The 15,729-nt window shown below is 53.8% G+C and overlaps 1 protein-coding gene across 1 annotated transcript; it reads left to right on the top strand.

Annotated features, from left to right (window-relative positions):
* Window positions 1-320: 320 nt before the first annotated feature.
* PSMC4 (proteasome 26S subunit, ATPase 4) lies at window positions 321-15,374 on the top strand. The gene is made up of 11 exons (XM_054010624.1): window positions 321-423; window positions 9,650-9,748; window positions 10,246-10,432; window positions 10,540-10,686; window positions 11,050-11,159; window positions 11,486-11,579; window positions 11,913-12,080; window positions 12,617-12,693; window positions 13,038-13,206; window positions 14,459-14,514; window positions 15,195-15,374. The coding sequence occupies exons 1-11, from the start codon at window positions 388-390 to the stop codon at window positions 15,306-15,308; spliced, it is 1,257 nt and encodes a 418-aa protein (XP_053866599.1). The 5' UTR covers window positions 321-387; the 3' UTR covers window positions 15,309-15,374.
* The last annotated feature ends 355 nt before the right edge of the window (window positions 15,375-15,729 follow it).

Raw genomic sequence — 15,729 nt, 5'->3', positions numbered from 1 at the left:
GTCTTTAAGGTGCCACCAGACTCCTTGTTGTTTTTGTAGATACAGACTAACACCCCCTGATACTTGAGAGCCTGGACCCACTGCCTGGAGAGACGGCAGCTGCTGTGGGTGTCAGCCAACTGCCTGAGTCTGCACAGAGCCTGGGCCTGTCACTGGGGCAGCTCCCGGCTCTGACTCGATGCACTGGGCTGCTAACCGTGCACGGAGGTGATGGGCGGGGCTGTGCGTGTTTTATTGCTGGGATGGACAAAACCCGTACGGGGTCGTGGTGAGGACTCCAGCTCCCAGCAGCCCCCGCGCCGGAGGAACTACGGCTCCCAGCAGCCCCCGCGCCTAGGGGAGTGTCTCCAACTCCCAGCAGCCCGAGGTATCTCTGGCGGAGGGAAGATGGAGGAAATCGGGATCTTGGTGGAGAAAACCCAGGTGCTGGTACAGGGGGACCCGGCGGGGGGCGGTTCAGGGATCCCCGGCCCCGCTCCGCTCGGACTAGCTCCGGTTCCCCCGCTCCGGGTTGCGCGCCCGGCTGGCCGCCATGCATCTGGGGAGATGCCGAGTCACTGCGGCCTGGCCAGGAGTCCGGGCTCCTTCCCCCATCCCCAACCTCCACCGCCCGATCCGGCCATGGGACCCAGGAGTCCGGGCTCTTCCCCCTCCACAACCTCCACCGCCCGATCCGGCCATGGGACCCAGGAGTCCGGGCTCTTCCCCCTCCACAACCTCCACCGCCCGATCCGGCCATGGGACCCAGGAGTCCGGGCTCTTCCCCCTCCACAACTTCCACTGCCCGATCCGGCCATGGGACCCAGGAGTCCGGGCTCCCCTCCTCTTCTCTCCCCCCCCCCCCCCCCCCCAGCGAGGCATGGAACCTAAGAGTCTGGGCTCCCTACTTCTTCCCTCCCCTCTCAGAGCCGAGGGTCCAACCCGGAGTCACTAGGGAGCTTAATTTGCATTTATTCAGATTCTTAGTTTTTTCATTTTTTTATGATGATAGTATGTAGAGAATATTTCATTTCTTTTCTAGATTATTAATGTATACGTTTGTATCCCATTTGATGGCAATTCAAATTTCACTGAAATGTACAAACTCAGCATTTTAGATTTATTTATTAACTAAAACTACCATAAACATTCTGGATACTCAGGGGGAAAGAGTTATTGAACCACGTTTTGCATTAAAAGTTAGCTGAGTTAATAAATGGTTTATTTAGCTAGATAACCAGCTACTGAAATTGTTAAACCGCTACTGTTTTGTAGCTAGTAAATTGTACTGATTGTTTCCTGTCAGTATAAAGATAGAGCCTTGGGCAGGACTAGTGTAGAGTCGCATGGACGCGCTGCCGTAATAGCTGGAGCAGGATTTAAAAAGTCCTGCGTAGTGCACTACTTCAAGATGTTAGAGCTAATAGAACTTGTCATAGAATCATAGAATATCAGGGTTGGAAGGGACCTCAGGAGGTCATCTAGTCCAACCCCCTGCTCAAAGCAGGACCAATTGCCAATTAAATCATCCCAGCCAGGGCTTTGTCAAGCCTGACTTTAAAAACCTCTAAGGAAGGAGATTCCACCACCTCCCTAGGTAACCCATTCCAGTGCTTCACCACCCTCCTAGTGAAAAAGTTATTCCTAATATCCAACCTAAACCTCCCCCACTGCAACTCTTACGTTCTTATGAGACCATTACTCCTTGTTCTGTCATCGGGTACCACTGAGAACAGTCTAGATCCATCCTCTTTGGAACCCCCTTTCAAGTAGTTGAAAGCAGCTATCAAATCCCCCCTCATTCTTCTCTTCTGCAGACTAAACAATCCCAGTTCCCTCAGCCTCTCCTCATAAGTCATATGCTCCAGCCCCCTAATCATTTTTCTTGCCCTCCGCTGGACTCTTTCCAATTTTTCCACATCCTTCTTGTAGTGTGGGGCCCAAAACTGGACACAGTACTCCAGATGAGGCCTCACCAATGTCGAATAGAGGGGAATGACAGCGTCCCTCGATCTGCTGGCAATGCCCCTACTTATACAGTCAAAAATGCCGTTAGCCTTCTTGGCAACAAGGGCACACTGTCAACTCATCTTGTTCATTGTAACCCCTAGGTCCTTTTCTGCAGAACTGCTGCCTAGCCATTCGGTCCCTAGTCTGTAGCAGTGCATGGGATTCTTCCGTCCTAAGAGCAGAACTCTGCACTTGTCCTTGTTGAACCTCATCAGATTTCTTTTGGCCCAATCCTCTAATTTGTCTAGGTCCCTCTGTATCGTATCCCTACCCTCCAGCATATCTACCACTCCTCCCAGTTTAGTGTCATCTGCAAACTTGCTGAGGGTGCAATCCACGCCATCCTCCAGATCATTAATGAAGATATTGAACAAAACCGGCCCCAGGACCGACCTTTGGGGCAATCCGCTTGATACCGGCTACCAACTAGACATGGAGCCATTGATCAATACCCGTTGAGCCCGACAATCTAGCCAGCTTTCTATCCACCTTATAGTCCATTCATCCAGCCCATGCTTCTTTAACGTGCTGGCAAGAATACTGTGGGAGACCATATCAAAAGTTTGCTAAAGTCAAGGAATAACACATCCACTGCTTTCCCCTCATCCACAGAGCCAGTTATCTCATCATAGAAGTCAATTAGATTAGTCAGGCATGACTTGCGCTTAGTGAATCCATGCTGACTGTTCCTGATCACTTTCCTCTCCTCTAAGTGCTTCAGAATTGATTCCTTGAGGACCTGCTCCATGATTTTTCCAGGGACTGAGGTGAGGCTGACTGGCCTGTAGTTCTCCGGATCCTCCTCCTTCCCTTTTTTAAAGATGGGCACTACATTAGCCTTTTTCCAGTCATCCGGGATCTCCCCCGATCGCCATGAGTTTTCAAAGATGATGGCCAATGGCTCCACAATCACATCCGCCAACTCCTTTAGCACCCTCGGATGCAGTGCATCCGGCCCCATGGACTTGTGCTCATCCAGCTTTTCTAAATAGTCCCGAACCACTTCTTTCTCCACAGAGGGCTGGTCACCTCCTCCCCATGCTGTGCTGCCCAGTGCAGTAGTCTGGGAGCTGACCTTGTTCGTGAAGACAGAGGCAGAAAAAGCATTGAGTACATTAGCTTTTTCCACATTCTCTGTCACTAGGTTGCCTCCCTCGTTCAATAAGGGGCCCACATTTTTCCTTGACCACCTTCTTGTTGCTAACATACCTGAAGAAATCCTTCTTGTTACTCTTAATAGCTCTTGCTAGCTGCAACTCCAAGTGTAATTTGGCCTTCCTGATTTCACTCCTGCATGCCCGAGCAATATTTTTATACTCCTCCCTGGTCATTTGTCCAAGCTTCCATTTCTTGTAAGTTTCTTTTTTGCATTTAAGGTCAGCAAGGATTTCACTGTTACGCCAAGCTGGTCGCCTGCCATATTTACTATTCTTTCTACACATCGGGATGGTTTGTTCCTGCAACCTCAATAAGGATTCTTTAAAATACAGCCAGCTCTCCTGGACTCCTTTCCCCCTCATGTTATCCTCCCTTGTGTCAGGATCCTGAACTTGACCATCTCATGGTCACTGCCTCCCAGTTTCCCATCTACTTTTGCTTCCCCTACTAATTCTTCCTTGTTTGTGAGCATCCGGTCAAGAAGAGCTCTGTGCCTAGTTGGTTCCTCTAGCACTTGCACCAGGAAACTGTCCCCTACACTTTCCAAAAACTTCCTGGATTGTCTGTGCACTGCTGTATTGCTCTCCCAGCAGATAGCAGGGTGATTGAAGTCCCCCATGAGAACCAGGGCCTGTGATTTAGTAATTTCTGTTAGTTGCTGAAAGAAAGCCTCGTCCACCTCATCCCCCTGGTCTGGTGGTCTATAGCAGACTCCCACCACGACAGCACCCTTGTTTCTCCCACTTCTAAACTTAATCCAGAGAGACTCAGGTTTTTCTGCAGTTTCATACCGGAGCTCTGAGCATCATACTGCTCTCTTACATACAATGCAACTCCCCCACATTTTTTGCCCTGCCTGTCTTTCCTGAACAGTTTATATCCATCCATGACAGTACTCCAGTCATGTGAGTTATCCCACCAAGTCTGTTATTCCAATCACATCATAGTTTCTTGACTGTGCCAGGACTTCCAGTTCTCCCTGCTTGTTTCCCAGGTTTCTTGCATTTGTGTATAGGCACTTAAGATAACTCGTTGATCGTCCCGCTTTCTCAGTATGAGGCAGGAGTCCTCCCCTCTTGCGCTCTCCTGCTCGTGCTTCCTCCCAGTATCCCACTTCCCCACTTACCACAGGGCTTTGGTCTCCTTCCCCCAGTGAGAACCTAGTTTAAAGCCCTCCTCACTAGGTCAGCCAGCCTGCTTGCAAAGATACTCTTCCCTCTCTTCGTTAGGTGGAGCCTGTCTCTGCCTAGCACTCCTCCTTCTTGGAACACCATCCCATGGTCAAAAATCCAAAGCCTTCTCTCAAACACCACCTGCATAGCCATTCGTTGACCTCCACGATTTGACGGTCTCTACCCTGGTCTTTTCCTTCCACAGGGAGGATGGACTGAGAACACCACTTGTGCCTCAAACTCCTTTATCCTTCTTCCCAGAGCCACATAGTCTGCAGTGATCCGCTCAAGGTCATTCTTGGCAGTATCATTGGTGCCCATGTGGAGAAGTAGGAAGGGGTAGTGATCCAAGGGCTTGATGAGTCTCGGCAGTCTCTCCGTCACATCATGAATCCTAGCTCCCAGCACACTTCTCGGTTTTCCCGGTGGGACGGCAGATAGATGAGAAGGAAGTCCCCAACCACCTCCACCCACCTCCTTCTCTTGGCAGCAGTGATCGTGGAACCCCCATCCCTAGGACAGGGCATCTCATGCCTTCCAATCGGTGGAGTCTCCTTCTGCTCCCTTCCCTCAGATGTATCATCTAGTCCACTCTCCACATTAGTACCTGTGGAAAGAACATGAAAACGGTTACTCACCTGTATCTGCATTGCTGGTACATGGACGCTCCTCTTGCTTCTTCTGGAGGTGACATGCTACCAAATTTCTTCACCATCCTTCTGTCCCCGCTGTGCAGCCTACTCCGATTCTTCAGAATGTTGTGCCCGTAGAAGCATATCCAGACGTCTGTCCAGGAAATCTTCATTTTCTCTTATGCAACGCAGGGTCAATACTTGTTTCTCCAGACCTTGAACCTTCTCTGTTAAAAGTCCTGTCGGCGGTGCTGCCCGGCTAAGGCAGGTTACTCGCTACCTGTTCTGACACTGCGCTGTGCCCTGGAAGTGGCCAGCAGCAGGTCCGGCTCCTAGGCAGGCTTGTGTGCCTCCACTTAGGAACCAGACCTGCTACTGGCTGTTTCCGGGGCACAGCACGGTCCACGGTGCCAGGATAGGCAGGAAGCCATCTGGGAGCCATTTGTGGTAACCCCATGCCCCAATCTCCAGCCCTGAGCCCCCCAAACCTGGAGCCCCTTCCTGCACCCCAAATCCCTCATCCCTGGCCTCATCCCAGAGCCCTAAGCTCCTCCTGCACCCCAACCCCCTGGCCCAGCCCTGAGCCCCCTCCTGCACCCAAACCCCTCATCCCCAGCCCAGAGCCTGCACCCCCAGCCTAGAGCCCTGGCCCCCTCCTGCACCCCAAGACCCAGCCCAGAGCCCCCTCCCACAACCTGAACCCCTCATTCCCAGCCCCACTCTGCAGCCCTCACCCCTGCACCCCAACCCTCTGTCCCAGCCCTGAGCCCCTCCCTCATCCCCAACTCCTTTGGGTCGCAGGCATCAAGAGTTTTCTTCAACTAGGTCACTAGAAAAAAAGTTTGAAAACTACTGTTCTATAGACTATATCAGCAAACGTGTACTGCTTAACATTGGATAATTGTAATTCAATTATTTCAATAGATTATAGTAAATTTAGGACATAACATAAGATGTTTATTTCAAATTTATTTTAAAATTGATTTATTTTTCTTAACCAGAATTTAACTTAAATAAAAAATCCAATTTAGATTTTGAAAAACTAATTAAAAATAAATTTATCTGTTCTGATTCACAGCCTCCCTGCTCTAACCACTATACCCCCTTCCGAGCCAGGGGTAGAACCCAGGAGTTCTGCACTAACCACTAGGCCTTACTCCTATTTCTCTCTGCTATTTGACCTATCTAGACTCATAGGGCTAGAAGGGACCGCAGGGGTCATCTAGTCTAAGCACCTGCCAGGATGCAGGATTTGTTGTGTCTAAACCATCCCAGACAGATGGCTCCAGCCTCCTTTGGAAAACCTCCAGTGAAGGAACTTCCACAACTTCCCTAGGTGTCTGTTCCATTGTCCCACTGTTTTTTACTGTTAGGAAGTTTTTCCTCAGATTTAATATAAATCTACTGTGCTGCAGTTTGAACCCGTTGCCTCTTGTCCTGCCCTCCATGGCAAGAGAGAGCAACTGTTCTCCATCTTTTTTTATGGCAGCCTTTCAAGTAGTTGAAGACCACTATCATGTGTCGTCCCGCCCCGCCCCCCTTAATCTCCTCTTTTCCAAACTACATCTACCCATTCCTTCAGCCTTTGCTCAGATGGTTTGCAGTCCATCTCTTTGATCATCTTTGTCGCTCACCTCTGGATCATTTCCAGTTTCTCTACATCCTTTCTATACATTGGTGACCAAAACTGAACACAGTACTCCAGCTGAGGCCTAACCAGCACCAAGTAGAGTGGTACTGTTACCTCCCATGACTTGCATGCTGGGCATCTGTTAATGCAACCCAAAATTGCATTTGCTTTTTTTTTTGCAACCACATTGCATTGCTGATTCATGTTGTTGTGATCCACCACAGCTCCCAGATTCTTCTCAGCAATGCTGCTGCCAAGCCAGTAATCCCCCATTCTGTATGTGTGCATTTGGATTTTCTTCCCTAAGTGTAGCACCTGACATTTGTCTTTATTGAATTTCATTTTGTTGCCTATAGCCCAATTCTCCAATTTATCAAGATCCCTCTGAATTTTTAGCTCTATCCTCCAAAGTGTTTGCAAACCTCCACCCCCACCCACCTCCACTTTGTGTCATCTGCAGATTTGATCAGTATGCGCTCTATTTCTACTTCTGAGTCATTAATAAAGCTGTTAAACACTGGACCCAGAACAGATTCCTCTGGAACTCCACTTGATACCTCCTTCCCATCTGACATCGTTGTTACTCTTTGTTTGCAGTTGTTTAACCAGTTATGGATCCACTCAATGGTAGTTCTATCGAGCCTGCATTTCTCCAGCTTACTTATCAGACTGTCATGTGGGACTGTGTCAAAAGTAGGGCTCTCGATTAATTGCAGTTAACTCACACAATTAACTAAAAAAATTAATTGTGATTAATTGCAGTTTTAATCACATTGTTAAACAAAGAATACCAATTGAAATTTATTTAAATATTTTTGGATGTTTTTTCTATATTTTCAAATATATTGATTTCAATTACAACACAAAATACAAAGTATACCGTACTCACTTTATATTATTTTTGTTACAAATATTTGCAGTATAAAAATTATAAACAGAAGAAATAGTATTTTTCAATTCGCCTCATACAAGTACTGCAGTGCAATTTCTTTATCATGAAAGTGCAACTTGCGGGGGTTTTTTGTTACACAACTGCACTAAAAAACAAAACAATGTAAAACTTTAGGGCTTACAAGTTCACTGAGTTCTACTTCTTGTTCAGCCAATTGCTAAGACAAGCAAGTTTGTTTACATTTACGGGCGATTAAAGCTGCCAGCTTCTCATTTACAATGTTGACTGAAAGTGAGAGCAGGTGTTCGCATGGCACTTTTGTAGCTGTCATTATTGCAAGGTATTTATGTGCCAGATATACTAAACATTCGTATGCCCCTTCATGCTTCTACCACCATTCCAGAGGTCATGCTTCCATACTGATGATGCTTGTTTTAAAAAAAAAAAAAAAAAAAAAAAAAAGCATTAATTAAATTTGTGACTCAGCTCCTTGGAGGAGAGTTTTGTCTCCTGTTCTGTTTTACCCGCTTTCTGTCATATATTTCGTGTTATGCCAGTCTCAGATGATGACCCAGTACATGTTGTTCGTTTTAAGAACACTTTCACTGCAGATTTGACAAAATGTAAAGAAGGTACCAATGTGAGATTTCTAAAGATAGCTACAGCACTTGACCCAAGGTTTAAGAATCTGAACTTCCCTTCCAAAATTTGAGAGGGACGAGGTGTGGAGCATGCTTTAAGAAGTCTTAAAAGAGCCACACTCCAATGCAGAAACTACAGAACTCGAACCACCAAAAAGAAAATCAGCTTTCTCCTGGTGGCATCTGACTCAGATGATGAAAATGAACATGCATCGGTTTGCACTGCTTTGGATCGTTATCAAGCAGAACCCGCCATAAGCATGGATGCGTGTCCTCTGGAATGGTGGTCGAAGCATGAAGGGACATGTGAACTTTAGCACATCTGGCACATAAATATCTTGAGACGCTGGCTACAAAGTGCCAGGCCAATGCCAGTTCTCAATTTCAGGTGACATTGTAAACAAGAAATGGGCAGCATTAAATCCTGCAAATGTAAACAATTTTGTCTGTTGGAGCGATTGGCTGAACAAGAAGTAGGACTGAGTGAACGTGTAGGCTCTAAAGTTTTATATAGTTTTATTTTTGAATGCAGGTTTTTTTGTACATAATTCTATATTTGTAACTTCAACTTTCATGATCAAGAGATTACACTACACTACTTGTATTAGGTGAATTGAAAGATATTTCTTGTTTATTACAGTGCAAATATTTGTAATCAAAATAAAGTGAGCACTGTACACTTTGCATTCTGTAGTGTAATTGAAATCAATATATTTGAAAATGTAAAAAACACCCAAAAGTATTTAAATAAATGGTATTCTGTTATTATTATTATTAATATTAATTATTTTATTTAACAGCACGATTAATTGCAATTAATTTTTTTAATTGCTTGACAGCCCTAATCAAAAGCCTTGCTGAAGTCCAGGTATATTATTTCCACTGCATTCCTCCTATCCACCAAATCCTGTCAAAGAAGGAAATCAAGCTGGTTTGGTGTGATTTGTTCTTGGTAAATCCATGCTGGCTGCTGGTGATCACCCCTTCATCCTCCAGGTGTTCACAAATGGAATGTTTCATATATTGCTCTAGTACCTTCCCAGGTATTGAGGCCAGGCTGAGTGGTCTATAGTTCCCTGGCTCCTCCTTTTCCCCCTTTTTAAATATGGACACTGCGTTCGCCCAGCTCCAGTGTTCCAGAACCTCTCCTGTCATCCATTAATTTACAAATGCTATCACCAGTGGCTCTGATATTTCTTCAGCTAATTCTTTCAGCACCCTCGGGTGACTAGCATCTGGCCCGGGTGATTTGAATTTGTTCAAATTGGTCAGAAAATCTCTGGTGTCCCTCTAGTCCCTTCGTTCCCCCCATCCCTATGTGATGGGGGGGGGGGGGGGGGAGGGGGATGGGAGTGTCTGACTCTTGTTGCCCAGCTGGGCTCAGGGCCCTGGTTCTTGGCTCCCTAGCAGCTGGGTGGGATGAGATCGGATGCGAGACCTTAGCTGCTCAGAGGGAGCTTCACCCCTCCCCTGAGCTGCGGTCATGGCACTCTGGGGTGTCCAGCTCTCACCCTGCCTATCTGTGGCTGTCCTAGGATGAGCTCCCTGCGCTGGCTATCTCCAGGCCCCAGACTGGCCTGTCCTTCCTTGCCCCGGAGCCCGAGGACCTGGAAGATCTCTACAGCCGCTACAAGGTGAGCTGGGGGCTGGGGTGGCGGGAGAGGGTTGCCCTTGGATGGGAGGTGTATGGGGAGGGCAGGCCCCAGGGTGGGAGCAGCCCTAGGACCGGATGGTGGGGATAGGGGTGCTAGGACGGCAGGCCCTCAAGGGGATGTCCTCGGCGGGAGCTGTGGGTGGTAGGCTGGGATGACAGGCCCCGAGGTGGGGGCAGCATGTGCCCTTGGCCCGGAGTTGGGATCTGATGACACTTCTGACCAGGGTCGTGAGATCAGGGACTTGGGAGATCTGGGTCCCAGTAACCTCCGGTGGGTTTGGTTCTTCCAGTCCCATTCCTCTCTGCTGCACAGTGCCCCTGGAAGCTCAATTCCCTGCAGGGCACCCAGCCACAGTGCTGAGCGGGGAGCTGCCTGGTGCCCGACCTGTGGCCGTGGAGCCATTTCCTCTAGCAGCTACTGCAGGCACCTGAGCAGAGCAGGGAGGAGGGGCTGTCTGTCTGTCTGTCCGTCCATAGAAGCTGCAGCAGGAGCTGGAGTTCCTGGAGGTGCAGGAGGAGTACATCAAGGATGAGCAGAAGAACCTGAAGAAGGAGTTCTTGCACGCGCAGGAGGAGGTGAAGCGCATCCAGAGCATCCCGCTGGTCATCGGCCAGTTCCTGGAGGCCGTGGACCAGAACACGGCCATTGTGGGCTCTACCACAGGTGCAGCTGGGGGGCTGGAGGAAGGGGATTGTGGGAGAGGGGAACTGCGCACAGGGGTCCAGCCCCCGGCTTTGCCTGGCTTACCCCCGTCTGCCTCTCACCCACAGGCTCCAATTACTACGTGCGGATCCTGAGCACCATTGACCGGGAGCTGCTGAAGCCCAACGCTTCGGTGGCCCTGCACAAGCACAGCAACGCGCTGGTGGATGTGCTGCCACCCGAGGCTGACAGCAGCATTATGATGCTGACATCAGGTGGGTGCTCCCTGTGCCAGCCCCAGGGGCAGCCGGTGTCACAGGGAGCAGCGTGCCCAGTGCCTATGGGGACGGAGGTCTCCCAGCTGTGCTGGGCAGCTGAGGGTCCCACGGGCGTGTGGGCGGCGGCAGTCCCATGGGCGTACAGGGGTCTCACGCCCATGCTGGGCATGCAGGGGAGTGCTGGATAGGGGAGGTGGGGGTCCCCTGGCTGTGCTGGATAGGGGGGTGGGGTTCCCCTAGGTGTGCTGTGCATGCAGGAGGTGTAGGTTTTGTGGGGAGCCGTGGTCCCCTGGCTGTGCTGGGTAGGGGAGGCATGGGTCCCCTAGGCATGTTGGGCTCAGCCCTGGTTTCTGCCCACAGATCAGAAACCAGACGTGATGTACGCTGACATCGGCGGGATGGACATCCAGAAGCAGGAGGTGAGGGAGGCCGTGGAGCTGCCCCTCACCCACTTTGAGCTCTACAAGCAGGTGAGTGTGTGTGGGATGGGGGCGAGACTGGGCTGGCTGGGACTACATCCTGGGTGGCTGTGCCCTGCGCTGGAGCTGAGCTTCATCCTGCAGGCCGAGCGTGGGCGCTCGTCTCACTGTGCCCTGCAGCTGGGAGGGCTCCTGGGGGCCTCAGGGCTGTGCCCTCGGGGGCTGGGCTGGGGTTGGCAAGTCAGTCAGATCAGGAGAGGCACAGAACTCTGGGCTGCACCGGATGTGACTGGTGTCAGGACCCCAGCCCACCAGCTTCCTGGGCTCCTCAAGGGCGGGATGGGGGAGTCCCCAGTAACCCCCTCTGTCCCCCTCAGATTGGCATTGACCCCCCACGTGGCGTCCTGATGTATGGCCCCCCCGGCTGTGGGAAGACTATGCTGGCCAAAGCCGTGGCCCATCACACCACAGGTGAGCAGGGTGCTGGACTGCAGGGAGAAGGGGGAGCACCAATGCCCAGCTGGTACCATGGGAGTCTGTCAAGGATGCCTGGGTTCTATAGCGCAAAGGTGCCAGGCGACCTGTGGTCCCGGCTCAAGGTCTGGAAAGGCTCCGGCTTTGTGCCCAGGAGGGTTGGTGCTGCAGGTGCCAGGGACTGGTGCCAGGGTTGTGTGGCACTGGAAGCCTGTGGGTTGTCCCAGGGAGTGCCTGTCCCATGGGGGGCATCTGTCACGGCCAGGGCAGGAGGCGGGCTGCTGCCCTGCAGGGGAGCTGGGCAGTAATGCTGTCTGCCCATCTGTCCAGCTGCCTTCATCCGCGTGGTGGGCTCGGAGTTTGTGCAGAAGTACCTGGGTGAGGGGCCGCGCATGGTGCGGGACGTCTTCAGGCTGGCCAAGGAGAACGCGCCCGCCATCATCTTCATAGACGAGATTGATGCCATCGCCACCAAGCGCTTTGACGCCCAGACAGGGGGTGAGCTGGAGGTGGGGCACTGGGCCCGCCCCTCTGGGGGCGCAATCTCCCGTCTGGCCCCAGGGCTGGCTCAGGGGGGCGGGAATGGGATTTGGGGCCTCTCCCCTCTAGGACACTGGACCCAAGTCCCAGCAGGTGGGGGGAGCAGAGAGCTGCAGCCCCCACCCCCCTCCTTGTAGATGTCAGTGTTACACTTGGGCAAGCCCCTCACTCTTCAGGTTCTGGCCAGTCCCATGGTGGGCAATGGGGTGGGGAGTGGGCAGGTCTGTGGGGATTGCGAGGGAGGTTGGGGCAGTAGGGTTGGGGGTAGTGGCGGAGATGTGCAACTGTGGGGTGGCAGTGCTGGGCAGAGCCGAGGTGCATGGGGCGGGGACAATAGTGGCAGGCGATTGAGGGGAGGGGATAAGGGGTGGAGGGGCTGGAGGGAAGGAGGTGGGGTGGGTAGGGGAGGGGGTAGATAATGTGGGGGCAGGGGTGTCTGTGCCTGTGCTGGCTCTCCAGGTGCCCCGCTCACCAGGCTGTGCCCCTCTCACCAGCCGACAGGGAGGTGCAGCGCATCCTGCTGGAGCTGCTCAACCAGATGGACGGCTTTGACCAGAACGTCAACGTCAAGGTGCGGAAGAGCAGGGGCTGGGATGTGGAGTGATGGGCATTGCTGTGCCAGCTCCCAGAGGCTGTGGGAGGTGGGGGGGCTGAATGGGGATAGGGGCGCTGCTGTCCCAGCCAGGTTGGAGGGGTGTGGGGGGAATGGGGTACAGCTGTCCTAGTGAGGCCGGAGGGAGGCCGGAGCGTGTGTCGGGGAGGGGATGGGGCACTGCAGTCCCAGCAAGGCTGGAAGGGGTTGGGGGCTGGATGGGGCACTGCTGTCTCAGCAAGGCTGGAGGGGGCAGGACTCAGGGGGCTGAGTCTCCCCATTGGGGATGGGCAGAGGGGTGATCATGCGCTCCGGTCCTCCAGGTGATCATGGCCACAAACCGGGCAGACACGCTGGACCCCGCCCTGCTGCGGCCTGGCCGCCTTGACCGCAAGATCGAGTTCCCCCTGCCCGACCGGCGCCAGAAGCGCCTCATCTTCTCCACCATCACCAGCAAGATGAACCTGTCCGAGGAGGTGGACCTGGAGGACTGTATCCTGCCTGGAGACTGGCACGGGGGGGAGGGGTGGCACAGCAGGAAGACTGTCCCACTGGGTGCCCAGCATGCAGTGGGGGGCATGGCAGGGAGGCTGCGTCCCGCTGGGTGCCTAGCACAGGGGGGAAGCTGCGTCCTGCCGGCTGGCATGGGGGTGCACGGCGGGGAGGCTGTGTCCCATTGGCTGGCATGGAGGGGAAGGTGGGGCGGCTGCATCCCATTGGCTGGCATGGGGGTGCACGGCGGGGAGGCTGCATCCCATTGGCTGGCATGGGGGGGAAGGTGGGGCAGCTGCGTCCCACTGAGTGCCCAGCACTGAGGAAGGTATGTCTTGGGCCCAGCTCATAAGAAGGTGCCAGTCAGCCCTGTGCTGCCCCACAAGGGGTTGACCCAGTGACCTAGGCTACAGCTCTGCCCCACTCACCCCGTGTCACACACACAGGCCGGAGAGTGCAGGGGGTGCACTGACCCAAGAACCCCTCCTCTCCCTGGGCCACCTCCAGGGCTGGGGTCAGGGTGGGGTCAGGCCCCAGCGGCTGGCATGGCAGCTGGGAGCCGTCCTGTTCCCCTCTGACACGCAGCTGGACAGGGAGAGTACTAGGAGAGGGCATGGCGGGGGCTGCCTCCTGCTGGGCAGTGTCCGGCTCAGCATATGGACTGATTGGTTCATCGAGAGCGGGCAGATGGACACCAGCCCACAGTGCAGGGGTTTGGGCCTGGCTCAGGCCGCAGGCCAAAGTAATGAGTCAGGAGGGCCCAGGACTTGCAGGGGGAACCTGGCATAGCTGAGCCAGTGCTGTCTGGTTCCGCTCAGGAGCGGGGGGATGGGGTGAAGTTGGCTCCTCCCTATGCCTCCGGATCCACAGGGTCCAGAAAGGGTTGGGGGGGCACTTGCCAAAAGATACATCCTCTGACTCTAGCCTCCAACATGCCCGCTCCTCCTGTCTGGGTCCTCTGGGCTTGTCACCATGCTGATCTGCCCCCTTCCCCCCAGCCCACCCAGGAGCCTCACAGGCCCTCGAGCTTGATCCCATCCCTCTGGGGAGCTGGTGTCCCTGCAGGGGGCAGAGTAGCCCGCCTGCTCCTAGGTTGGGAGAAGCCCATCAGGGTCCCCCTCCACAGTGCCCTGGCAGCCTCTCTGGCCTCCTGGTGTGTGGGGGAGGAGTCGGGGTGGCAGGGGCTCCCAGGGGCCCTCTCACCATGGTCCAGCTCAACTGCTGTGCAGACATTTCCCTCACTCCTCCCCAGATGTGGCCCGGCCGGATAAGATCTCAGGTGCCGACATCAACTCCATCTGCCAGGAGGTGAGTGTGGGGGGCTGGGGGTCATGGGGCAGGGCACCTGGCTGCCCTAGGCTGTGATATCTGAGGGTGGCGGTGTGTGTGTTGTGACCTGCTCCTTTTCTGGGGATCCCCCACTGCTCCCCCAAGCCAGCAGGACCCCCGCGTGGCAGGCTGAAGGAGCCCTGACTCTGAGATTACGGGGTCCTCTGCTGCTGTGCACATGTGCATGGGGTGGGGGGGCACTGTGCCTGGCATTCCCCCCCACACACACACACTCCCACACACATGTATGCACATGATGGGATGGGTGGGTGTCACTGCACCCAGTGTCATACCCCCCCCCCCACATGCCTGTATGTGCAGGAGGGGTCACTGTGCTCAGAACCACCCCCCTCCCACGCATATGCCCATTGTGCACAGGGCAGGATTGGGGATGGTCACTGCGCCTGGCGTCCCCCTCCTCATCCGTGTGCACAGGGTGGGGTGGGGGGCCACTGTGTCCAGCATCACCACCCTAGGCATGTGCACATGGTGGTCAGGGGTCACTGCGCTTGGCGTCGCCCCCTCTCACATGTCCCCGTGTGCACAGGGCAGGGTTGGGGGGTTACTGTGCCTGGCGGCGGCATCCCCACATGTGTGCACAGGGTTGTGGGGTGACTGCGTCCAGCGGCGTCCCCTAACACGTATCTCCGAATGCACAGGGCGGCATGCTGGCTGTGCGGGAGAACCGCTACATCGTCCTGGCCAAGGACTTCGAGAAGGCGTACAAGACAGTTATCAAGAAGGACGAGCAGGAGCACGAGTTCTACAAATGAGGGGCCATAGGGGAGCGTGGGGCAGGTTTGAAATCCCTGCAATAAACCCAACCCCACGCCTCTGCAGGGAGTGCTGGTATCTGTCCTTGTGGCCTGACCCAGGGCCCTGGGGGGAGTGTGGAGCAGGAGACCCCTGCACTCCCCCCACCACTCCCTTTCCCAGCCCTACACCTGTGGGGGAGTGCAGGGGTCTGTCCCTGCAGCCTGGACAGCTCCCACCAGCCCCCCCGTGCTGCATGGCAGCCCCCAGTCTCTGATTGGAGGTGGCAGGTGGGGGGGTAGAGCGAAGGGGCCAACTGTCCCAGGCAGGTGCTGTCCTGGCTTTCGCTATAGCAGCTGCTGCCCCCATAGCTCCCCTGCCCAATGCTGGGGGCAGAGCTGGCTCTGGCTGCAATGGGCTGGGAACGCTGCCTACGGCCAG

The sequence above is a fragment of the Malaclemys terrapin genome, chromosome 21 (assembly GCF_027887155.1).
Source record: "Malaclemys terrapin pileata isolate rMalTer1 chromosome 21, rMalTer1.hap1, whole genome shotgun sequence".
Classification (NCBI taxonomy): domain Eukaryota; kingdom Metazoa; phylum Chordata; order Testudines; family Emydidae; genus Malaclemys; species Malaclemys terrapin.
The sequence above is the reverse complement of the archived record's forward strand: the minus strand, read 5'-3'. Positions and strand labels throughout refer to the sequence as shown.

Bases quoted from the DNA above. Each gene is read 5' to 3' on its own strand.
- PSMC4 (XM_054010624.1), top strand. From the start codon at position 388: ATGGAGGAAATCGGGATCTTGGTGGAGAAAACCCAG. The intron at 11,160-11,485 runs GTGAGTGTGTGT...TGTCCCCCTCAG, and splicing joins ACTTTGAGCTCTACAAGCAG to ATTGGCATTGACCCCCCACG. The intron at 12,694-13,037 runs GTGCGGAAGAGC...CCGGTCCTCCAG, and splicing joins ACCAGAACGTCAACGTCAAG to GTGATCATGGCCACAAACCG.